This window comes from Myxocyprinus asiaticus, chromosome 7, assembly GCF_019703515.2.
Source record: "Myxocyprinus asiaticus isolate MX2 ecotype Aquarium Trade chromosome 7, UBuf_Myxa_2, whole genome shotgun sequence".
Classification (NCBI taxonomy): Eukaryota; Metazoa; Chordata; class Actinopteri; order Cypriniformes; family Catostomidae; genus Myxocyprinus; species Myxocyprinus asiaticus.
Window position 1 is genome coordinate 9,823,872 of NC_059350.1, and position 19,910 is coordinate 9,843,781.

Consider the following 19,910-nt stretch of genomic DNA (forward strand, 5'->3'; position numbering starts at 1 on the left):
GACGGATTTAATTGAAGTGGGGCGGATTTAAAGCATATGTCTGCACAATTCGGGGCTGAAAGAAAAAAAAAAAAAAAAAAAACAGGGGTTGGTCATTGAACAATGAATAATGTGGTTCGTTCTCTATTTTCTCTTCTTTTTCATTGGACATTCATTATTTTGAGAGGTCTTGAACTTTGACCTCCAATCCTATGCATCATGGCTAATAAACTATGCCACAAAGCTTCCTAAATGAAACAAATTAAAGAAGGTTTCCTTTCTGTAGAACAGCATTGTCATCTTGGCTGCAGTTTTACATTTCAAAGTTGAAACCTATGAATGACACAATGAGTTTAACTGGTTCAAATTATTTCACTTTCATTCACTTAAGAGTGATGGTGTTTCACAACATTTAATTTAACGGTAGCACATTCTTCTTTATTATTATTATTATTATTATTATTATTAAAGTTTGGATGATCGGGGGCATTTTTTACGTTTGAAATGAAACTTGTTTTCATTCATTTTGTTTAAACGCGTGAGGGCATATTACTGTGAAACTGTTTAACCTCACGGTTACTTATAACTTCACATGTGCGTTTAACAAGTTGCAGATAATTTTTCACTGTGATTGCAGGTGATCCAAATACAAATATTATAAGAACAGAACAGCGGATTACGCTTGACAGAATATAGTGGGAAAATAAATAGTAATTATCAAACAATCTAAAGTGGTTTTATTGAGACACACATAACCATATAGGCTTCAGACTCAATAAGATATTATTAAGAGAAGTATTTAAGTCATCATGTCTTATGCAGGACAATGCTGAAACCTCTAACCACTCAAATCAACCCAATTTCGAAGTGACAGAGAGTCCGATATATTTAGCTTTCCCTGTTTCCCTCTTTTATTAGAAACGAGAAATATCTAAATCATTTGAAAATTATTTAAGAGACGTTGTAATGCATAAGTAAATGTAATGACAAATTCTTCAGAAATTGGTCAGTAAATGACAATACAATTACGTGAATTGATATTAATAATTAACATAAAATAATAATAAGCGTGAGTAGAAACGCTTATATGTATAAAGCCCCCCAAAAATGCTTCATTTACTTTCGACTTCTTTCAAATATTTTTAATAGCCTATATTTGACTGATATGTTTCTCTATAGTTCGAGATATTTGTTGATAGCCTGACAACTGAAATTGGTTTCTTCTTTCTCTTTCTTTCTTTTTTTTTTCTTCAATTTACATTCGTCCGTCACTGTATCACCATTAACATGTTCACACAAGAATATTTACACTTTTAGGCCTATAATTGAAATTAATCTGAGCTCATAATATTTCCCATTTACTAACTATTGTTTGTTCTAATTCGGGGTTTTGTCCCGATATTTGTTTGAGAGATTAAAATAACTAAAAACGACTAAAAAAACCCCTTGTCTATACAGAGATGTAAACATTATCACATGGAAATACATTTTTACTGTAAACAGCTTGTTCGCAGATGCCATTGAGTAAAAGGCAAAACAACAGAGCAAACTAACTTTCCAGAATCAGAGCAAAAGCTGTGAAATTTATTCTTCTCACATTAACGCAGAACGTTTCCTTTTTTTTCCTGGCAAAACCGAATTATATATACAGATGTTTATCAATCTTCTCTGGAATATGTTCACAATGTACAAGAAAAATACAACAAACAAATAAGGAATAGATCAAATACAGTAACTCACAAATTGACAAATCAAATTGGGATTGAGAAAAATCTTAGAAAACCTCAAAAACATTGTATTTTGACTATTTGTTACACTCTAGCACATTCTCTTTTTCCTGTTTTAAACACATTGTACCATCTCTCTCACACACAGAAAAACAAATCAGAATGCATCCCTCGCAATAAGCAAATGTGTAAAGCTCACGTTGTGTAATTTCGTTAAAATATGGACACATTATTTAGACGACATCCCAACGACACCCCTCTGTTTTTAAGTTTTATATTTAAATATTGTCACCTTCAAATTTACAAGAACAAACATTCTGTACAAAAGTTTTGCTCTGAAAGAGGTAAATATTTGGTATCTTGAGTCTGAATGCGTAGTTTCATATCTTTTCATATGTGTGTCAGTGGAACGGTTCCGTTCACGCTCGTCGTGGAACTTTGATAGTGTTGCGGTACAGCGTGAAGTCTGCTCTGGATTGACGGATCCCCCGTCTCCGCCGCCGGTAAGTACATGCTTATCATCTCTCGCAAGTCGCCGGGACAAGGGGCTCGGGAGTGAGTGGTAACGGGAGGGCTTACGCTCGGTTCTGATTTCACCAGAGATCCCAGCGTGCCGATGGCCCCCGATGAAGCCACGCTGGAGTTTTGGTGTTGCGTGTAGGATATCCCCCCATAGCCTGACGGTGAAGCACTCATGTAACTCTGAGAGTTTGACATGGGGCTGTACTGGAGGGCTGTCATTTCGTAGCGGTGCATAGGCTGGGGATTGTGTGGATGGTGGTGGTGGTGCCCGTGGTGGTGATGCGCTCCGCTGCCCGGGTGCTGACTGTAGGCGAGCTGAGCCTCCTGCATCATTGCAGCCGCAGCCGCGGCGGCAGCCACCTGGCCCGAGTATGTACCGTTTGTCCAGCCGTTCATGTGTGCGTAGCTCGCCGCGGTGCTCCCACCGTGACCCATCGGACTCTCTAACCTCTGCCCGACCCCTCCAGCACCCATTCCCAGACCCAAGCCTCCTCCGCTCCCAGATCCAGCGAGCAGGCCACCGGCCAAAGAGTATTTGTCCTTCTTAAGCAGTGTCTTGGTCTTCCTCCGAGGTCGGTACTTGTAATCCGGATGCTCCTTCATATGCATGGCACGTAATCTTTTCGCCTCGTCAATGAATGGTCGCTTTTCAGCCTCGGACATGACTTTCCACTCGGCTCCCAGGCGCTTGCTGATTTCCGAGTTGTGCATTTTAGGATTCTCCTGTGCCATCTTTCTGCGCTGACCCCGAGACCACACCATAAACGCATTCATGGGTCTCTTTACGCGGTCTTGGTTAACTTTGCTGCCGCTGTTGGGTCCAGTGTGACCCGTGTTTGTGTTAGTCTGTGGTCCCGGAGAGTGCAAGTCCGTTTCCATCATCATGCTATACATTCACCTGGCTTTAACTTACTCAGATCACACACAGAAACATTCACTCGATACAGCCTCAGCGTCCCCGTTCCCTGGCGCACACCCGTAAAACCGTCTAATAAAACAGACGTCTAACAAAAAAGAGGCAACTTGGAACAGAGATAAAAATCCAAACAGATGATGGATGACAACTTTGCGGCAGATCGTCTTCCTTTATTTTATTCTAACTTTCCCTTGGTTTAATTTTCACATCCAGTGCAGAATTGTCTTTGAGCTACTTTCAGCGGTGGGGTAGAAAAGTTAGTGGGAGAGCGGCCATATGATGCGCTTTGACATGGAATAAATGAGTGAGAGAGAGCCAATGGCGTTGGAGGACGGGACTGATTTGCATATGGCTCATATTCAGGTGACGCGCACGGGCGAGAGCGAGCAACAGCCACAGGCGCAGCTGAATGGGTTTTCTCCGGCGCGCGGAAGGTACACAGTTGGCTACAAGCCTCTGTTGACAAATGTTATTTGGGGCAAATGATCTCCAAATGATTTTCCCCCCACCGGAATAACCACTAATCCATCAGTCAAGTTATTGCTGTAATATTTACTTAACATTTTGCCATTTCGCAAACGCTGCAGCCTCAGCATCCGCCGTATAGGGCAACGACTTTTTTTTTTTTTTTTTTAATTATTTGTATCCATCTCTCAAATGATGTCCGTTCTATAAGCCACATAAATCAGTCTGTGAACTGGCTCTACTCCTTAAAAAAATTAAAAAATAAGACGTGAATCCTTCCAAAAATAAAATAAAAATAATAATAAATAACGTCCCGAATAAGAAGTTCATGCAATGTAACAATTTTCAGCCGTGTGCAAACCGCTGATTATAGATGTGCCCTCTTAAACACGTTTCCAAGATATTTTTGAAACGCTTAAGTCACTACAAATAAATTAATGCCACAGGTGTTTTCCTGTTGTGACGGTTGCTAAGAAACAGGTGACTCAATTCCAGTGCACGTGCAATCCGACCCCCTTTGCCATCAAAGTGCAAAATGGGAAATAGCACTAAAAACATTTTGTGCAAAAACCTAGTAATTGTTGTAACTTATCATGTTATTCTTTTTCAACTTTGCAATAGCCTATTACATTTAGGCTCCTAAGTGCATATCCAGTTAACTTGAATGACTTAGTAGTAGGCAAGCGAATTCAAAATAAAGTAACTTCGGTAACACTTTACAATAAGGTTCCATTTGTTAACATTAGTTAATACATTAGGTAGCCTATCATGAACAAACAATTAACAATGTATTATTTACAGCATTTATTAATCGTTGTTAATATTAGTTAATACAAATACAATTGTTCATTTTTAGTTCATCTTGCATTAACGAATGTTAACAAACACAACTTTTGATTTTACAAATGTATTAGTAACTAAGATTGATACATGCTTTAAAAGTATTGTTCATTCATGTTAACTAATGTTATTAACTAATGTAAACAAATGGAACTTATTGTAAAGTGTTACCGTAACTTCACAATGCACCTGTGAAATAATCTCATAAATTCGATCGTCACTGGAATGCAAAAGAGCGTCCACTAAAACACCTAAATTATGGAGAGCAGATTTTGAAAGCCCATTTTCCAAGCATAAACACTCACGCGTTCCTTGTCTCTGGGGTTCTTTTGACCGAATCATAATTATTCTTGTTAGCAAAAAGGTGTAAGCAAATAAATAATAAATAAAAAACGAATTATTGCCGCCTCGTGCCATGCATTAATTTATAGAGTGTGATCGCCGTCTACTGGACGTGAACATAGCATTGTCTTACACTTTTGCAACTACATTTAATTAACATAGACTTGTATGTAAATGAGAAACCCGCGACAGTGTGTACAATAATTATAGGAATAATGATAGTTATATCATAAAATATAATTATAAAGGCCAACAGGTTAAATCGCATAAAATATGATCCCAATATTTCCAAATGCACAGTCGAAAATCTGTGTTGGATGCCATTTAACGGAGACGTTGTGAGGGAGTTGCAAACACATCGCTCAGATTTCACAGGAGACTTGCTCAGAATATCCCCGTTAATTGTTAACTGACGCGCAACATAAATATCGCGTCGGGTAATGTCTTAATCATCATACCTATCAGTGGAAGTGGAAAAGACGTTGCCATTATGCAATTATGAGTTATTACACAATTGGTTTAACAATGTTCCCTGGATAAAGTCAGTATTTTAAGGTGAAGGAATAGCTTGAAATGTGTGTTGTGGCACATCTACTCCATTTGCCAAAAAACAAAAACAAAAAAAAAAACAAAAACAAAAAAAAAGATACATTAATAGAAAGAAAAAAGCATTGATGCAATATAAAAACAAATATAGGTAGAAAAGTTATCATTAATGATAAACATGATTTATTAATTAAAATGATAATTAATAAAAACATATATATGTAGCAATTAACATATATGTTTTTAAGATTAACTCAGAAAAATCTGTTTGTTTGTTTTTTTCAGTTGGCTCATATTGTATATCCATATTTCAGTTTTAGTGACAACAGCAGCCGGATGACTACAAATTAAATACATAATGAAAATGTTCATGCACATCAATTGTACTTGTTTACTGGCTTATTCAAAGAGGATAACTTAATAACTTAAGGACCGGGTATATCTACTGTTTAAGATTATCTAGAATCTTTGTATTATTTAATGTCAGTTAGGAGGGAGAACATAAGGTGTAAGAAAATACAGCAAACCAATGCAGTATGAAAAAAATATGGGAAATTGTACAATAAGCCTCGGTGAACTGCAAGCTGCCTGATCTGAGCTTTGCAGCACTAAAATCCTCTTGGTTGGTCTGTGTTCCAAAAGCTAAGTAAGTGGCGTCGCTCTGTTATGTCCCGACTGCAAAGTGAATTAGAGAGTCTCTTGAACTTGTGAGAGCCAGCAGAGTTTAAAAATGGTCAACATCTGTCAGGTGCGCCTGTTCTCGCTCTCCACCGCGTTTTAAACATAATTGGACAGGAAGGGAGGGGCAACTTGAACAAGGGCTACATGGGGAGAGAAGTGGGTGTCTCACTCACATATTTTCAGCCTCGTTTTCAATTTTCAGACTTATTTCCTTGTAATTTACACGTTGATACTGACATTCTGAGGGCCAGAGGATTATAAAAGGATGGGGAAAGGATGATAGGGTTGTGCTCAGAAAAAGAAGGGACTTTGCACCTATGACCCTCACCATATCAACATATATAAAAAGTGTGTGACATCCATTAAACCCAATATCTCAATGTAATCTCAGCAAAATGCAGGTGCCAAATCTCCGATGGCACTTTATTCTTAACAGTACAAAGCTACTGGGACCCATAATGAAACAGAGGAAAGTTATACACTAGCCAAAAACACCAGTACTCGATCACTGCAGTAGATATACTACAGTTTTGAAAATATTATACATGACATGGTTTACTCCAGCTTTTTCAGACTCCTTTACACAGACAGCTAATATGACTAGCACACATCAGTATTATGTGATTTCCGCAGTAGTGCATAAGGTATAGGGGTTAGGATATACCAAATCTATCCCATGAGAAAAGCATTTCATAGTTTCATATATTCTGAGATACTAAGAAGAACTTTCTATAGGAAGGCAGGAATGCTTTCAATAATACAAAGAAGGGGAAGGTGAAGAAAATAATGAATAAAAATGATTTTCTACTGTAGATGCTTTTTATGCATACAAAGAATATAAAGATCAAGGTCACATGCTCTGACAAATAAAGATTTCATTTATTAGTTTTGTCTTAGCTTGCTAGACATAAAAAAAAAAAAAAAAAGATCTCTATTTTCCAGGACAAGTCGCTATACAATATATGAATATTTTTTTACCTGCAACCACAGTTGGGTGTTATCCAATTACAAAGTAATTATTAGTAACTGTTAACTCTAATTACATTTTAGTAAAAAAAAAAGTAGTGTAATGAATTACTTTTTAAATTCTTGTAATCAGATTACAGTTACTGACTTTCAATTAATTAAATTAGTTTTAAATACATTATAAAGGTTATGCTTATTTCTAATATATTATTTAGGTAGAATACATGAATATTGGCCCCGTAACAAGTAATTGTGAAGGAGAAATATGAGGTGCTGAGTGTATGACATGTAACAATGAACAAGAAAGAAATATAGACATTATTTTGAATTTGTTGAGCGAAAAAATGTGTATGAGGAAGTAACTTAAATGTATAGTAATAAGTAATGTGATTACTTTTTCAATTAAGTAATTAGTAAAGTAATCTGATTAAAATGTTAGAGAAATAATTAGTAATTTGTCGTGGATTACTATTTTTAAGTAACTTACCCAACACTGACTACAACCATGGTGGTCACCATGCACTGTTACATAGTTATAACACAGATATAACAGACAGCCAAAATACCAGTTATAACAAAGAATCTTAACACTAGGGATGTGACAATAATTTGTGTGCCAAAACCGAAATCCGATTATTTACAACAACATATGTCAATACCAACACCAATAGTTTGGTGGCTATGCTTTTCTTAAGCTACCTCGTTTCCAATCACTGATAATTAATTCAGTGGCCTCCGCTTTAGTTTTAACACACTCGTCATGTTCCTTGTGTCGAGCTTTGAGGCGAGTAATCAAATTAGTCATGTTAAAAGTTTAAAAACGGTACTTCCGCCTCGTGGAATTCTAGCAGTGCAAAGTTTACACATTGCAATTTTGCTGTCATTGTCATCAAAATCAAAGTAATTCCATAAAAGAGACAGTACATTTCCTTTTGATGGGAAATAATCGGTCCTGATCATCGGCTGATGATCAGCAATTGGCAGATGTCCAATAGTGCAGATACAATACTTGCCCTTATCGGCCAATGTTGATGTTTGGCTGATACACAAGTGCATCATCATTTTTGCATCAGTAAACAGATGCTGTGAAGCTTCGGAGCATCCATTCAGAAATTAACCCTCTGAAATAAAGCTCTGTTGCCACTGTTTTGACACAGAAATCTGCCCCTGCAGCAGATGCCATGGGGAGCTGAAGGGGGGTACGGGGTATTCATACAATGCGCAGAGTGACAAAGCACACAAAATATGCCCTTTCGCCATTTATCCCACACTTTGTTTATTAAGACACAAATCTTAGATAGTTTATCATTTCTGTTACTAGGGTGCAGAGAGACGCATGCGCCAGGAAGTTTAAACTTAAAAAGACCTTTTTGTGAAAATCTGAATTTTATCACACACTAAAATCATGTTAACATGCATATTGTTTAAATCTTGTGGCTTTACTTTTAAAACAGTATTTTAAAGTTTACAGATTGGCCCCTTGGGCTTCCATTGTATGTGCCTCAATGTGACCCAGGTTTTTGCATTTTTAAAGAAAATAGGGACAAGTCGAAATTATTGTTCAACATTATGCCACAAATGCTCTCGACTGAGCTCAACTTGTATTAAACCCAGAATATTCCTTTAAGCATCACTGTGTAGTAGAATAGGTAAGACAAAAACATACAAGTAACAGAGCCCCTGTTTTCAATTATCATGTACAGTATAAATGTTTGAAAACATTACCAGGATGGGACATGTTCACACACTAACACGAACACATGTACACAGAGAGTGTTGCTTACTAACTAGCCTTGTGACCAAATTAGCAGCTCACCAGAAGATCAAACGTTCCACAGAAAAACACACACACACACACACACACATACACACTAGGACTATGATCACTGTATGGTTTTCCGCCTACATGCGCACATCTCCCTGCTGTTAGCATAGGAATCTCTAAGCCCACAGTCGTCTCCCGCCACAGCCAGCTTCACAGGATCAGCTGAAGCTTCTAGAAACAACATGTTAGTGCGCCGCGGGGGCTAATGGTATCAAAGGCATTCTTTTTACAGCAGATAGCTTGCTTAAGCTGCCCGTCACAGCTGTTGTCAGCTCTACTGTATAGGCAGAAGGAAAAATCCCTATGCTTCTACTGTAATTAATAGTTTTCCACATGGTGTAGGAAACATGCCTTGGTATAGCTGATGTTTAAGTATGTAAAGAATGGGTTCTTAAAGGGACAGTTTGCCCAAAAATGATAATTCTGTGATCATATAATCGCCTTTCTGATGTTCAGAAACCGTATGATTTTCTTTGTAAGTCATACAGATTTGGAACATCATGAGGGTGAGTAAATAATGACAAAATTTTCATTTGTGGTTGAACTGTCCCTTTAAGTAACACTTCTGAGTTTGTAAATACACACTCCTGGTGTGGAAGACTAAATGTAAGAGATGAAGTGATGATAGGTTGCTAAAATTGGCAACACAGTCGCATATGTATGCAAAACAAACAGCTCAGGGAAAGCGCACAAAAACTACAATGCTACACGCAATAATCGGCGTGATTATTTAACATTCTAACTACATATAACTACAACTTACTAACAGGATTTTTCCGGATTCAGTACAAGTTAAGCTCAGTCAACAGTTTATAAGGCATAATGTTGTTTACCACAAAAAATTAATTCAACTCGTCCCTTATTTATTTGAAAAAAAAAACAAAAACAAAAAAACAGCAAAAACCATGGTTTCAGTGAGGCACTTACAATGAAAGTGAATGGGGCCAGTCCATAAACACTAAAATACACACTGTTTCAAAAGTATAGCCACAAGACGTAAATATTATATGTATTAACATGATTTTAATGTGATAGAATTGCTTACTAACCTTATCTGTGTAGAGTTATATCCAATATTGAACATGACGACGTAACCCTGTAATCTGGTAAACGCCGTATCACCTGTAAATCCTTCATTTTATTCAACTGAAATCACATCAAAATGTACAGTATAATGTTACGTCTTGTGGCTCTACTTTTAAAACAGAGCGTATTTTTTTAACATTTATGTTTTGGCCCCATTCACTTCCATTGTAGGTGCCTTACTGTAACCCAGTTTTTGTTTCTTCGATTTTGTTAGTAACCAAGGGATGAAATAATTTTTTGTGGTGATTAACATTTTGCCACAAATGCTGTCGATTGAGCTTAACTTGTACTGAACCTAAAACATTTACTGAATGTAACTCAACATGAAAAACAGTTTAAATGAAATACAGTTGTTGAATTAGACATTTAAACATCCTGTTTCTTCAACAAAACTCACACTTTAGCTCTCAAAGAAAAGAGCCATAATAAAGCAAAACATTTCATAATTAACATTAATTAAAAATGTTAAAGCTCTCTATATTTCTGCTATTACATCAGATCTAGTATGTAACTTCAGAAGTTGCAGGTTGCAGGTTTTCTAGGATCTAATCTCATTTTAAATTGAAATACAGTAATACTAAAAAAGAAAAACCGATGCTTACATGTCTTCCACAAAATATAAGATCAACCATTATGATGAAAATCTCTCCTTTTTCAGTTTACAAAGATTTAAACTGCCAGCACAGCGATGCACTGAACACTTCACCAAGTCTCTTAAAATCTGTAAATGCATTTGACCATTTTCCAGTTGTACCACATTCACAATTTTTTATTGATACGCAGTGAGCACAATGAGCAGTCAGCTGGCCTCCTTTGCTTACGCAATCCAACAATGTCTACTTGCACCTCACCGTATTACGATAGGGTCTATGTGAATCATTAGTGGGTTATGATGGTGTAATTCCGATGGGTGTTACACCAAACACATACAGGATTTAAGTGACCCTGCTCACACAGCGAAATAAAAGAAAGAGAAGGCTTTCTGCTCTGCACAGCGGTTGCTATGCACCAGTAAGAATAAAGAAAGGTATCTCTGGTTAACCACTTTACAGCTGGGCCTTGTTAGCTGATATACTTTTTGTATGTTGTTGCTGTTGGATATGTAAAATATGTAATGTCCTCAGAAAGAGAAACACCAAAGACACTGCAAACTTTAAAAAAAATACTTGACAGTAAAAGGGGGTATTGTCTTTCAGCCATATTTAATTGATTAGTAAACCACAAAGCAATCTTTTACAACCAGAAATATGTATATTCACAAGGGCACTAGGAAATATTTTAATTTGGTTTTGTTAAATCTATAAAGCAGAAAAAAATAAATTAAAATAGCCAATGTAGATTAAGACGATACACTCAAAAAAAGGATTTTTGCTGCTTGTTCAATTTACTTGATTTCATTGCGTTTCCAATTTAAATTTGTAAAATGGAACTTTATTTCATCCATTTGAGTTGGGACTACATGAATACTTTTTGTAGCATTGATGAAACTGGGCAGGGCATTCCCATTTACCAGCATGCTTTTTCATGGGACTAGATAGGGAGAACAAGTGTTGAAATTAAGTGTTATTTTATGCATTTTTGAGCATAGATGAGAATATGAGGGGATTTGTTAATGTTTATTGTTCTGTTATGTTGGTATTTAAAAAGAGTGTCTGTTATGCCAGAGTTTGGGGGATTACCATTGTGGTGAAGAATGGCGCTTGTGCTTATGTTGAGGATTGACATAAACTCTCAGGAGATCCATGATTCGAGTGCTGCTTAGCTCCATAAACAGTTGCTACTAAATTGACAGTGCAACAGTTTCACTGTCATTACGCTTGCTCACCTGGCATATACTAATGATTAATCAAATAAATTAAGTTGGACCAACATAAGAAAATTGATTAAACAAACCTTTGTAAATTGTGTTTAACGAACCTAATAAAGTTGAGTTAAAACTACTCTAGTACATTAAATTTGATCTGATCGAATTTAATTATGTTTGCTCATTAAAACTGACTTAATCTGAATGAAAGACATAAAATTACTAGAGTTTAATTAAGGAAAGTATGACTTAATTTTTTGAGTGATGTTATGCTCAGGAATAGAAGGGAGTTTGCACACCAATGACCAGGGTCAAGAATTAAGGGAGGCTCAGGTGATGCCCCCGAAAGTAAAAAAAAATCCCCAATAATTAATTCCTCTATTTAGGCATACTTATACATGTTATTGCATAAAGTACAAGTCAACGTTGATTGAATTTATGGGTAAGAGGCAAAACATTATCAATCTAGTAATTATTATCGAGAATTTAAATTCATTGATTAAAGTATTTGAATCAAATTTATTTGATTACACTTAAATAATTTTTGCTGATTGTTCAGTTTACTTAATTAAAATGAACTAAAGCAACACAATTTTAGAACATTTTGTCACAACTTGATTTCAAAGCATGCTATCCATTTCAATTTGTAAAATGGAAGTTTACTTCATCCATTTGAGTTTGGACTACATGAATATTTTGTAGCATTGAAATGGAAACGGGAATTCCATTTCCTCGCATGCTTTGTATGGGACTCGATAAGGAGAGTAAATGTTAAAATTAAGTGTTATTTTATGTGTTTTTGTGCAAGATGAATATAAAGGGGGATACTTGTTAGTATTTCATGTTTTGTTATGTTGAGCTTTAGAAGAGTTTCTGTTATATTGGGGGTTTGGGGGTTACCATTAAGGTGAAGAGTGGAGCTTGAGTCAGCGATGAGGACAGGTAGACATCATGCATGAAATTAATTGCAAGCTTTGTTGAGCAAATGCTGTGCTAACCATGGCATAGTTACTAAAGTACACTCGGTAGTACTTCCAACAAGCATGTACTATTTAGCATGCTAACATTCACTTTCACTAGTTAGTATATAAAAAAATTAAAGTGATTTATTTAAGTTACACTGACACACCTAATTTTGTTGGGTTTAGCCAATTCAGCTAGGTGTTTGTGTTGAGATTACATAGTAATTTGAAGTTAAGAAAACTCATTTTAAACACGTGAAACCACTGTCCACGATTAAATTAAGTTCAGCCAAAGAGCTGAACCAGAGGGCAAATTTAGCTTTTTAATGGAAAAGTTAATTTCTGACCCTACCTTTGATGCTTACCAATTCAAAAAGTGTTTCATAAAAAGTGCGTAACATCTATTGTACTCAATATAATAAGGATAGAAAACAAAATTTTCATGTATTATTTTTATATATTTGTGTCGATGACACAAATATATATGCTACTTGGTGGCTTGGTCTTTCGCCAACAGTATCAACTGTTTTTTGTTTAAAAGTGACTTTATTAATATTTATTAGAACACTATATGATATCCAGTATAATATGAGTTCAGATGAACATTTCTGGTTTGTGTCGATAAAGGGGTATTGAGCCTTATTTGCTATGGAGGTACATAAGAAACAGTTTTTTTTTTAGGAACCATTCCCATTAAGCACCTAAAAATGCAGTTTGAAGAAGCTTTAAAAAAAATGTACCTGAAGGTGAAAATCAGCAGTGTTTCTTTAGTACAAAACATCAAAGAAGCCTCTGATCAGTTCCCCACATACCGTGTTATTACCCATAATCCCTCTGTAATCCACGAACAAGGGTCACCATCCTTGTCCAAATAGCTACAATCTCATTACGCCTCAAATAAAACTTCCCTATTTATCTACAGATTTCAAATGAAACTAATAAGGCTCTAATATTCCCCCTCCCACCCCCTCCTTCTCTCCCCTCTCTCTCCGTGCCATTCCAAAACCCTAATTATATTTCTCCCTATCTGAAAGCAATCAGTGATTGTGTGTGCCACGGTACGAAACGTGCTGACAATACCAGCCAATGGCGCAAGTGCCAGTGCAGCTGGGCTAATTAAATTAAATGTGATGCTGCCCTGGCACAGCGCTGCTCGGTGAGAGAGAAATGAGCCAGAGCAATAATGAGTACTGTAGCCGAGCAGGGAGGAGGGAGATAATATTGTACTGGAGACTGGACACTTGTGGTGATTTGGAGATGTGATAGTAACAGTAGTTTAGTAGTGTGTGATTTAACCTATGTTTTTATCTACTGTATGTATATATGTACAGTCAGTGGCCCCCCAAAAATATTTGGACGTTTAAGCAACAATCAAAAATGTATGAATTTTTATTGTACTTGATATAAACATATCAATCTATGCAAATGAATGACTAGAGAACAACCTTTACTTTTCCAGATGATTTTGCAATGACTTCAGTGGATATATTAAGTAGGTTTCCTTCAAGTCACCACAGATGTCTGTCTTAAGTTTATTTATCATTCCTAACTGTTTATCTGTTTTTCTTTGTTTGGAAATGTTTCACTCAAAACAATTTTTTTTTTTTTTTTTTGTAGTTAAATGCCACTTGGTTTGATATTCTGTCATCTAATGAAATGACATTCATACATTTTAAGTGTGGCTTAAGTGTCCAAATACTTTTGGGGGCCACTGTATATGTAAGGGCATGGCATATAAAAATGATATACTTAAACAGAACTATATTACCAAAACCAAGAACTGCCTAACAGTAAGAATAAAGTTGTATTAAGTAGAATTTATCCAAATTAAATGCCATTTACACCAAACTGGAACCACACCAAATGTCCTACACTCTCAGAACAAAAGGTACTGTGCAGGTACTATGTTTTTGTTCACAGAGGAACAAAACATATAATTGTATTTTTAAAAGAACATAATAGGTCTTAAGGTACAATTATGCACCTAAAATGAGTAATAAATATTCTGTATTAACAAGTTATAAACTACAGGTACCAACCCAATGATGGCCCTTGTACCTTAAAAAGGGAAAGGTACAGTATTTGTTTTCTGAGAGTGCATAATTTAATCCCATATATATAGATAAACATATTATATACAGTATAACGTCATTTGAGGAATACACATTAAGCTCAATCGACAGCATTTGTGGCATAATGTTGATTACCATAAAAAACCGACTCCACCCCTCATTTTCATAAAAAAAAAAAAAAAAAAAAAAAAAAGAAGCAAAAATCGAGATTAAAGTGAGACACTTACAATGGAAGTGAATGGGGCCAATGTTTTGAGCATTTAAAGGCAGAAATGTGAAGCTTTTAATTTTATAAAAGCACTTACATTCATTCTTGTGTTAAAACTTGTGTATTATTTGAGCTGTAAAGTTGTTTAAAATTGTTGTTTTGGGGGACTTAGGGTTTACGGCGTTACATCGTCATGGATATAACTTTACACAGAAAAGGTTAGTAAGCGATTTTATCACTCTAAAATCATGTTAACATGCATATTGTTTACATCTTGTGGCTATACTTTTGAAGCATTGAGTATTTTAATGTTTATAAATTGGCCCCCATTCACTTCCATTTTAAGTGCCTCACTGAAACCCAGATTTTTTGCTTTTTTTTAAAGAAAAGGAGGGACAAGTCGAAATACATATTTGTGGTAATCATCATTTTGCCACAAATGCCTTCGATTGAGCTTAACATGTATTGAACCCGGAATATTCCTTTACGAATAACTAAACTTCTTTTTCGAGACTCCCCCAGCAGAGAGGAGAAAACAGCTGACTATTAAACTGTGGTGAAACACGTGCAGCAGCAGAGATGGAATCCGGTGAACGTGTGTAAAGCTGCTAATCTCATTTAACCCTGCCCTGTTAGCCCAGCAAATCGGACCTGACGCTCTAACAACTCTCATAAAACAATCTTTAGCCCCAAATGTCAGACCTCAGAGGGAGCCCCTGACCTCTAGTCTATCTCTCCCTCTCTCTTTTACTCTCCATTAGTGTCTCATTCTCTGAATCTTTTAAATATTTCTGTCTGCAACAGTCTGTCTTGCTCTCATTTATGTCTCTCCTCTCTAGTTCTGTCCTATTATCATGTCCGCTTGTTCTGTCTCTCTTCTACCTGCCTTCTCTCCCTATTTCTCAACCACTTCACCCACAGTCCTACCATGGGCCACATTAGTTGGCCTCTTTTCCCCTCCCACCCCCTCGCGCTCTTTTCTTCTCAACCAGTTGGAGTGGAACTTTCAGTGCACCTCTTTCTTTTCACTCCTTTCAGAAAGGGCAGGGAGGAGTCAACCAGACCCCCTGTCTGATGGTAGTTTGGGCCCTGATCGGATCCCAGCAGAGTTAAGTGTGAGCCGCTCAGCAGGACGGTCCCTCTTCAAACTCCCCTCCTCTTCCTCTTCCCTCTTTAGTCTCCAGACATTCTAAATGAGGTCATCTCTGCCACTCCATCCAGGCTGATGCCCAACTGTGTTCAAAGCCAACCTCTAACTACCTGGCCTTTCCTTCTCTTTGTTTTTTCTCTCTCAGAGGCTGTCTATTAGAGTCCCTTTATCTCTCTCTCTCTGGCCTTCTTTTTGGGATCTATCTCTCTTTTCATAAACAATGTGTCATACCACAAATGGGCCCTGAGATGTTTCTGAGAAAAAAAAGAAAAACAGAAAAAATGCTAATATTTAGAAGACAGAGAAAACAGGTGGACTAGCTTAATGTTCCACATGGACTTGGATAGTGGGAAAACTACATTTCAGTATGCAAATCACTGACTGTAACTCCAAGTAATTGCGGAAAATAATCAATATAAACTGCACTATCTACTGTACATCCAGCTACACTCCATATAACTCACAGACATGACAGTATTACTAAAAGTACTGATTTATGCAGACCATGTCAAAAGTGTCTTTTTAAAGCCCTACACTTTTCTCTGTCCTTGGACCTGTTGCTTCTAAATTTGTATTCCAAAAACAATCCATAACATATAGCAAAAAAGTGAGCACCATCCAAATGGGAACAAAGATACACTTCAGACCTCACATGATTATTAATCCGTATTAACAAGATCTGAGACTAAAATCCATATCTCAACATAAAGCAAAAGAAATTTCACTATCAATATGTCTCACCAAAGTCTTTAAAGATGCTTTTACAACATACATAACAGTTACAATAATTCCAAAGCTTATGCATAAAACTTTGATTTCTGAGTTTGCCAGAACTCTCCTTCTTCCTCTGTCATGGCTGCCACCTTTCACCTGACATTTCTCCTTCCTCCGTCCTTCTGTGAAGCTGGCTCACAATTAACCTTTCACCAGAAGAGGTCTTCTGACAAACCCCTTTGTCCCCTACAACTGCCCCAGCATCCCATGACCCACCTCAGAAAAAAATCCATGCCCCGTACCTGCTGCCCTTTTGAGGAGGGGGGCTGGAGGAAGAAGAGAGGGATCCTTTGTACTTCTCCCCATCTCCAGTGGAGACGGAGGGGTGGGGACCCTCTCTTCACTCCCCCTCCCATCCACCCCTTGTCCTCGGCTTAGTCTCAAAACGTTTCGGTCATTCTGCCTGAAGAGCCGTGGAGGAAGCCTAGCAAGGTGCGCTCTCTCCCAGTGTGCATGCCTGCCTCACTCCCCTGGTCCTGGCAGACTAGCCTGGTTCAGTCCGTGCCCCAGCCTCTTTAGGCAATGGAGTGGTTTATTTAATTTGCCGCTATAATGGAGAACTCCGAGTGAGGCACTGGGGAAAAAGCGGCGAGAGAGAAGAGAGAATGCGGGGCGGGCTAGAAGCAAAAGAAAAAAAGAAAGAAAGAGAGCGAGTAGAGTGAAAGAAAAGAGAGAGAAAGAGAGAGAGAGAGAGAAAACAAAAGCTAAAAGCTACCACTATTTTGATTCAGCCAAGCCTTTTTTTTTTAATTACTTCCAAAGTGTGATATCTATTGTATAGGGAATAATGCAGAACAATGCAAATCTTGGCAATATTCAAAGGGGCTTATTCAGAGCAGGCCGGTGGCTGGCTGTACATTCAGGCCCAGAACACTCCTATACAAGCCCATTTGGTGGGTACTATAGTATTCATTGTGAGGGCAGTGTAAACAAAAAGGCGCCCCAGAGCACGGCGGGATGTGGGAAAAAGAGAGCAGCTTTATTCCCCAGAGGTCCGGCATTATTATGGGGTTAGAGCATGTTGGTTTTGTCTGGTGTAGATCTGACCCTTCTCTGTCACTGCAGCATCAGATTGCAGAAACAGGTAGAGTATTTACATGCGAGTTAGAGACATATTTCAGAGATGAGCTTCAAATGGTTGGTTTTGAAAAGTTTTTTTGGGTTGCAAAACTCCACATCCTTTCTGCCCTGTTGTAAAAAAAACAGCTTTAACCAGCCTAAACAGGTTTTGCTGGTCTCCCAGTCTGGTCTGTTTGCTGGGTTTAGAAAGGATTTTGCAGCCTGATCTCATGACATGTATGTGACAATGGCAAAATGTTTGCAAACCAAAATTACGTGCTTCATTACACATTTGGCTGCAGTTTCCCAGTGAAATGTCCAGCGAGGGGTGCCAAAAGCAAGTGAAATTATGTTGTAATCAGACAAGGTTTTTAAGGTGAATATTAGATGCATGTTTTAATGAGTAAAATGTACTTTCCTAACCAAAAAACTTTAACCTAAACCTAGCCAATATTGTCCTAAAAGATATAAATGACAGGTGAACAAAACAGACATCTTTACCCTAAACCAACATCTAAACCATAGGCGCGGAAACACATTTTTTGCAGTGGGGTGCTGCAGTTTAGGTGGAGTTAGTGTTGGGGCAAGGTTAGGTTAGGAACCCTAACCCTAATACAACAACACAAGTGATTCATGTTAAACACAAACAAACACCAGAAGATTAAGTTAGGGAGACAGTCCATTAGTCAGCTGAGGTTTTAGGGTCATCCGCAGGGCGACGATACACGAGAACACTAAACCTCTGACCTGTACTGTTTTTTTGTTTGTTTTTTTGTTTTTGTAAATTATTATAATATCAAAGGATGAGCTTACACATTTACAACTCTTCAGCTTGGCAGAGACTTGCCCACAAGCATGACACATCTGTCATACAAGCATTAAAATGTATATTTTTCAAATGATGCATAAGAGTAAAATCAGAGTGGACTAGCATAGCAGGGTGTGAGTAACAGTGTGAAAAATAAGCGTTTATAAAGTCATAATCAGCCATAGTATTAGAATTGTGTGAAAGTGAACAAAACGCACTGTTGTTGTAGCGCCTCTAGTGTTAATTTAACCAGGAAACTGCAGCAAATGTAGAAAGCAGCACGTAAAACTCGGTTTGCAAAAATGTAGTTATAGTAAAGTTCATTCTACAAGACTAGGTTTTTTTCAGCAGTTCAAGATGGGAGACCTTACTAATCAAATGCAGAGAAATTTTTAACACTTAAGTTAGATTCTTGTCAATTGGAATGCAGAAAATGCATCAGACAAAACAAGTCATAGATACACAATTGTAAAATTCAGGCTTTTGCTTTTTTGTTAAGTCTGAAAAGCTGGAGCTCTCCTGATTGCAGCCTGCTTCTACTGATAGACCCATCTCCCATTCACGTGTATAGACACACTCATTCATATGAAGACTCCACCTGGGAGACATGCTCAGTGTTTACACAAGATTATATTCCCCATGCTCAACACATATACAAACTCACACACTGCAGCCAATGCAAGTACTAAACAAACAAGCCCCTGTGCACATAGAGAAGCAGACATATCATTATACCACATAATAGAGCCGGGCCTTGAATATCAGAAGTCTGTCTGTCTGGGATGTCAATCAAAACACCTTACACAAGAGCAGAATGTTTACATACACTCGGTAGCTTCTGTTAAGATCCTTTCATTAAAAAATATTTGAGATGCTTTTATTATGTAGAATAAAATCTGACAAGAGAAGCCTGGTACTTTTCAGGTAAATTTTTTTTAATAAAAATGGCTTAAAAGGTGAGTTCAGAATAAACATTATTTTTGAACCCCACACCTTTCAGCCCTCCAAAGCTCTCACAGTGGATGGTAAAGTCTTTGAAGGGAATAGAGCATAGGGAAGATCACTTATACATGGACAGCACCCCTAATGTTATTATTAAACCGCACAAGGCTGCTATTTAATTAAATAAAATGTAGACTGTATGTGCCTTGCGCTACAAAGTGAATTAGCACTCTGCT

General features: G+C 37.3%; 1 protein-coding gene across 1 annotated transcript; it reads right to left on the reverse strand.

Moving 5' to 3' along the window:
- Positions 1 to 734: 734 nt before the first annotated feature.
- sox1b (SRY-box transcription factor 1b) lies at positions 735 to 3,398 on the reverse strand. The gene has a single exon (XM_051703822.1). It carries the CDS (start codon positions 3,120 to 3,122, stop codon positions 2,097 to 2,099), a length of 1,026 nt encoding a protein of 341 aa, XP_051559782.1. The 5' UTR covers positions 3,123 to 3,398; the 3' UTR covers positions 735 to 2,096.
- Between the last annotated feature and the right edge of the window lie 16,512 nt (positions 3,399 to 19,910).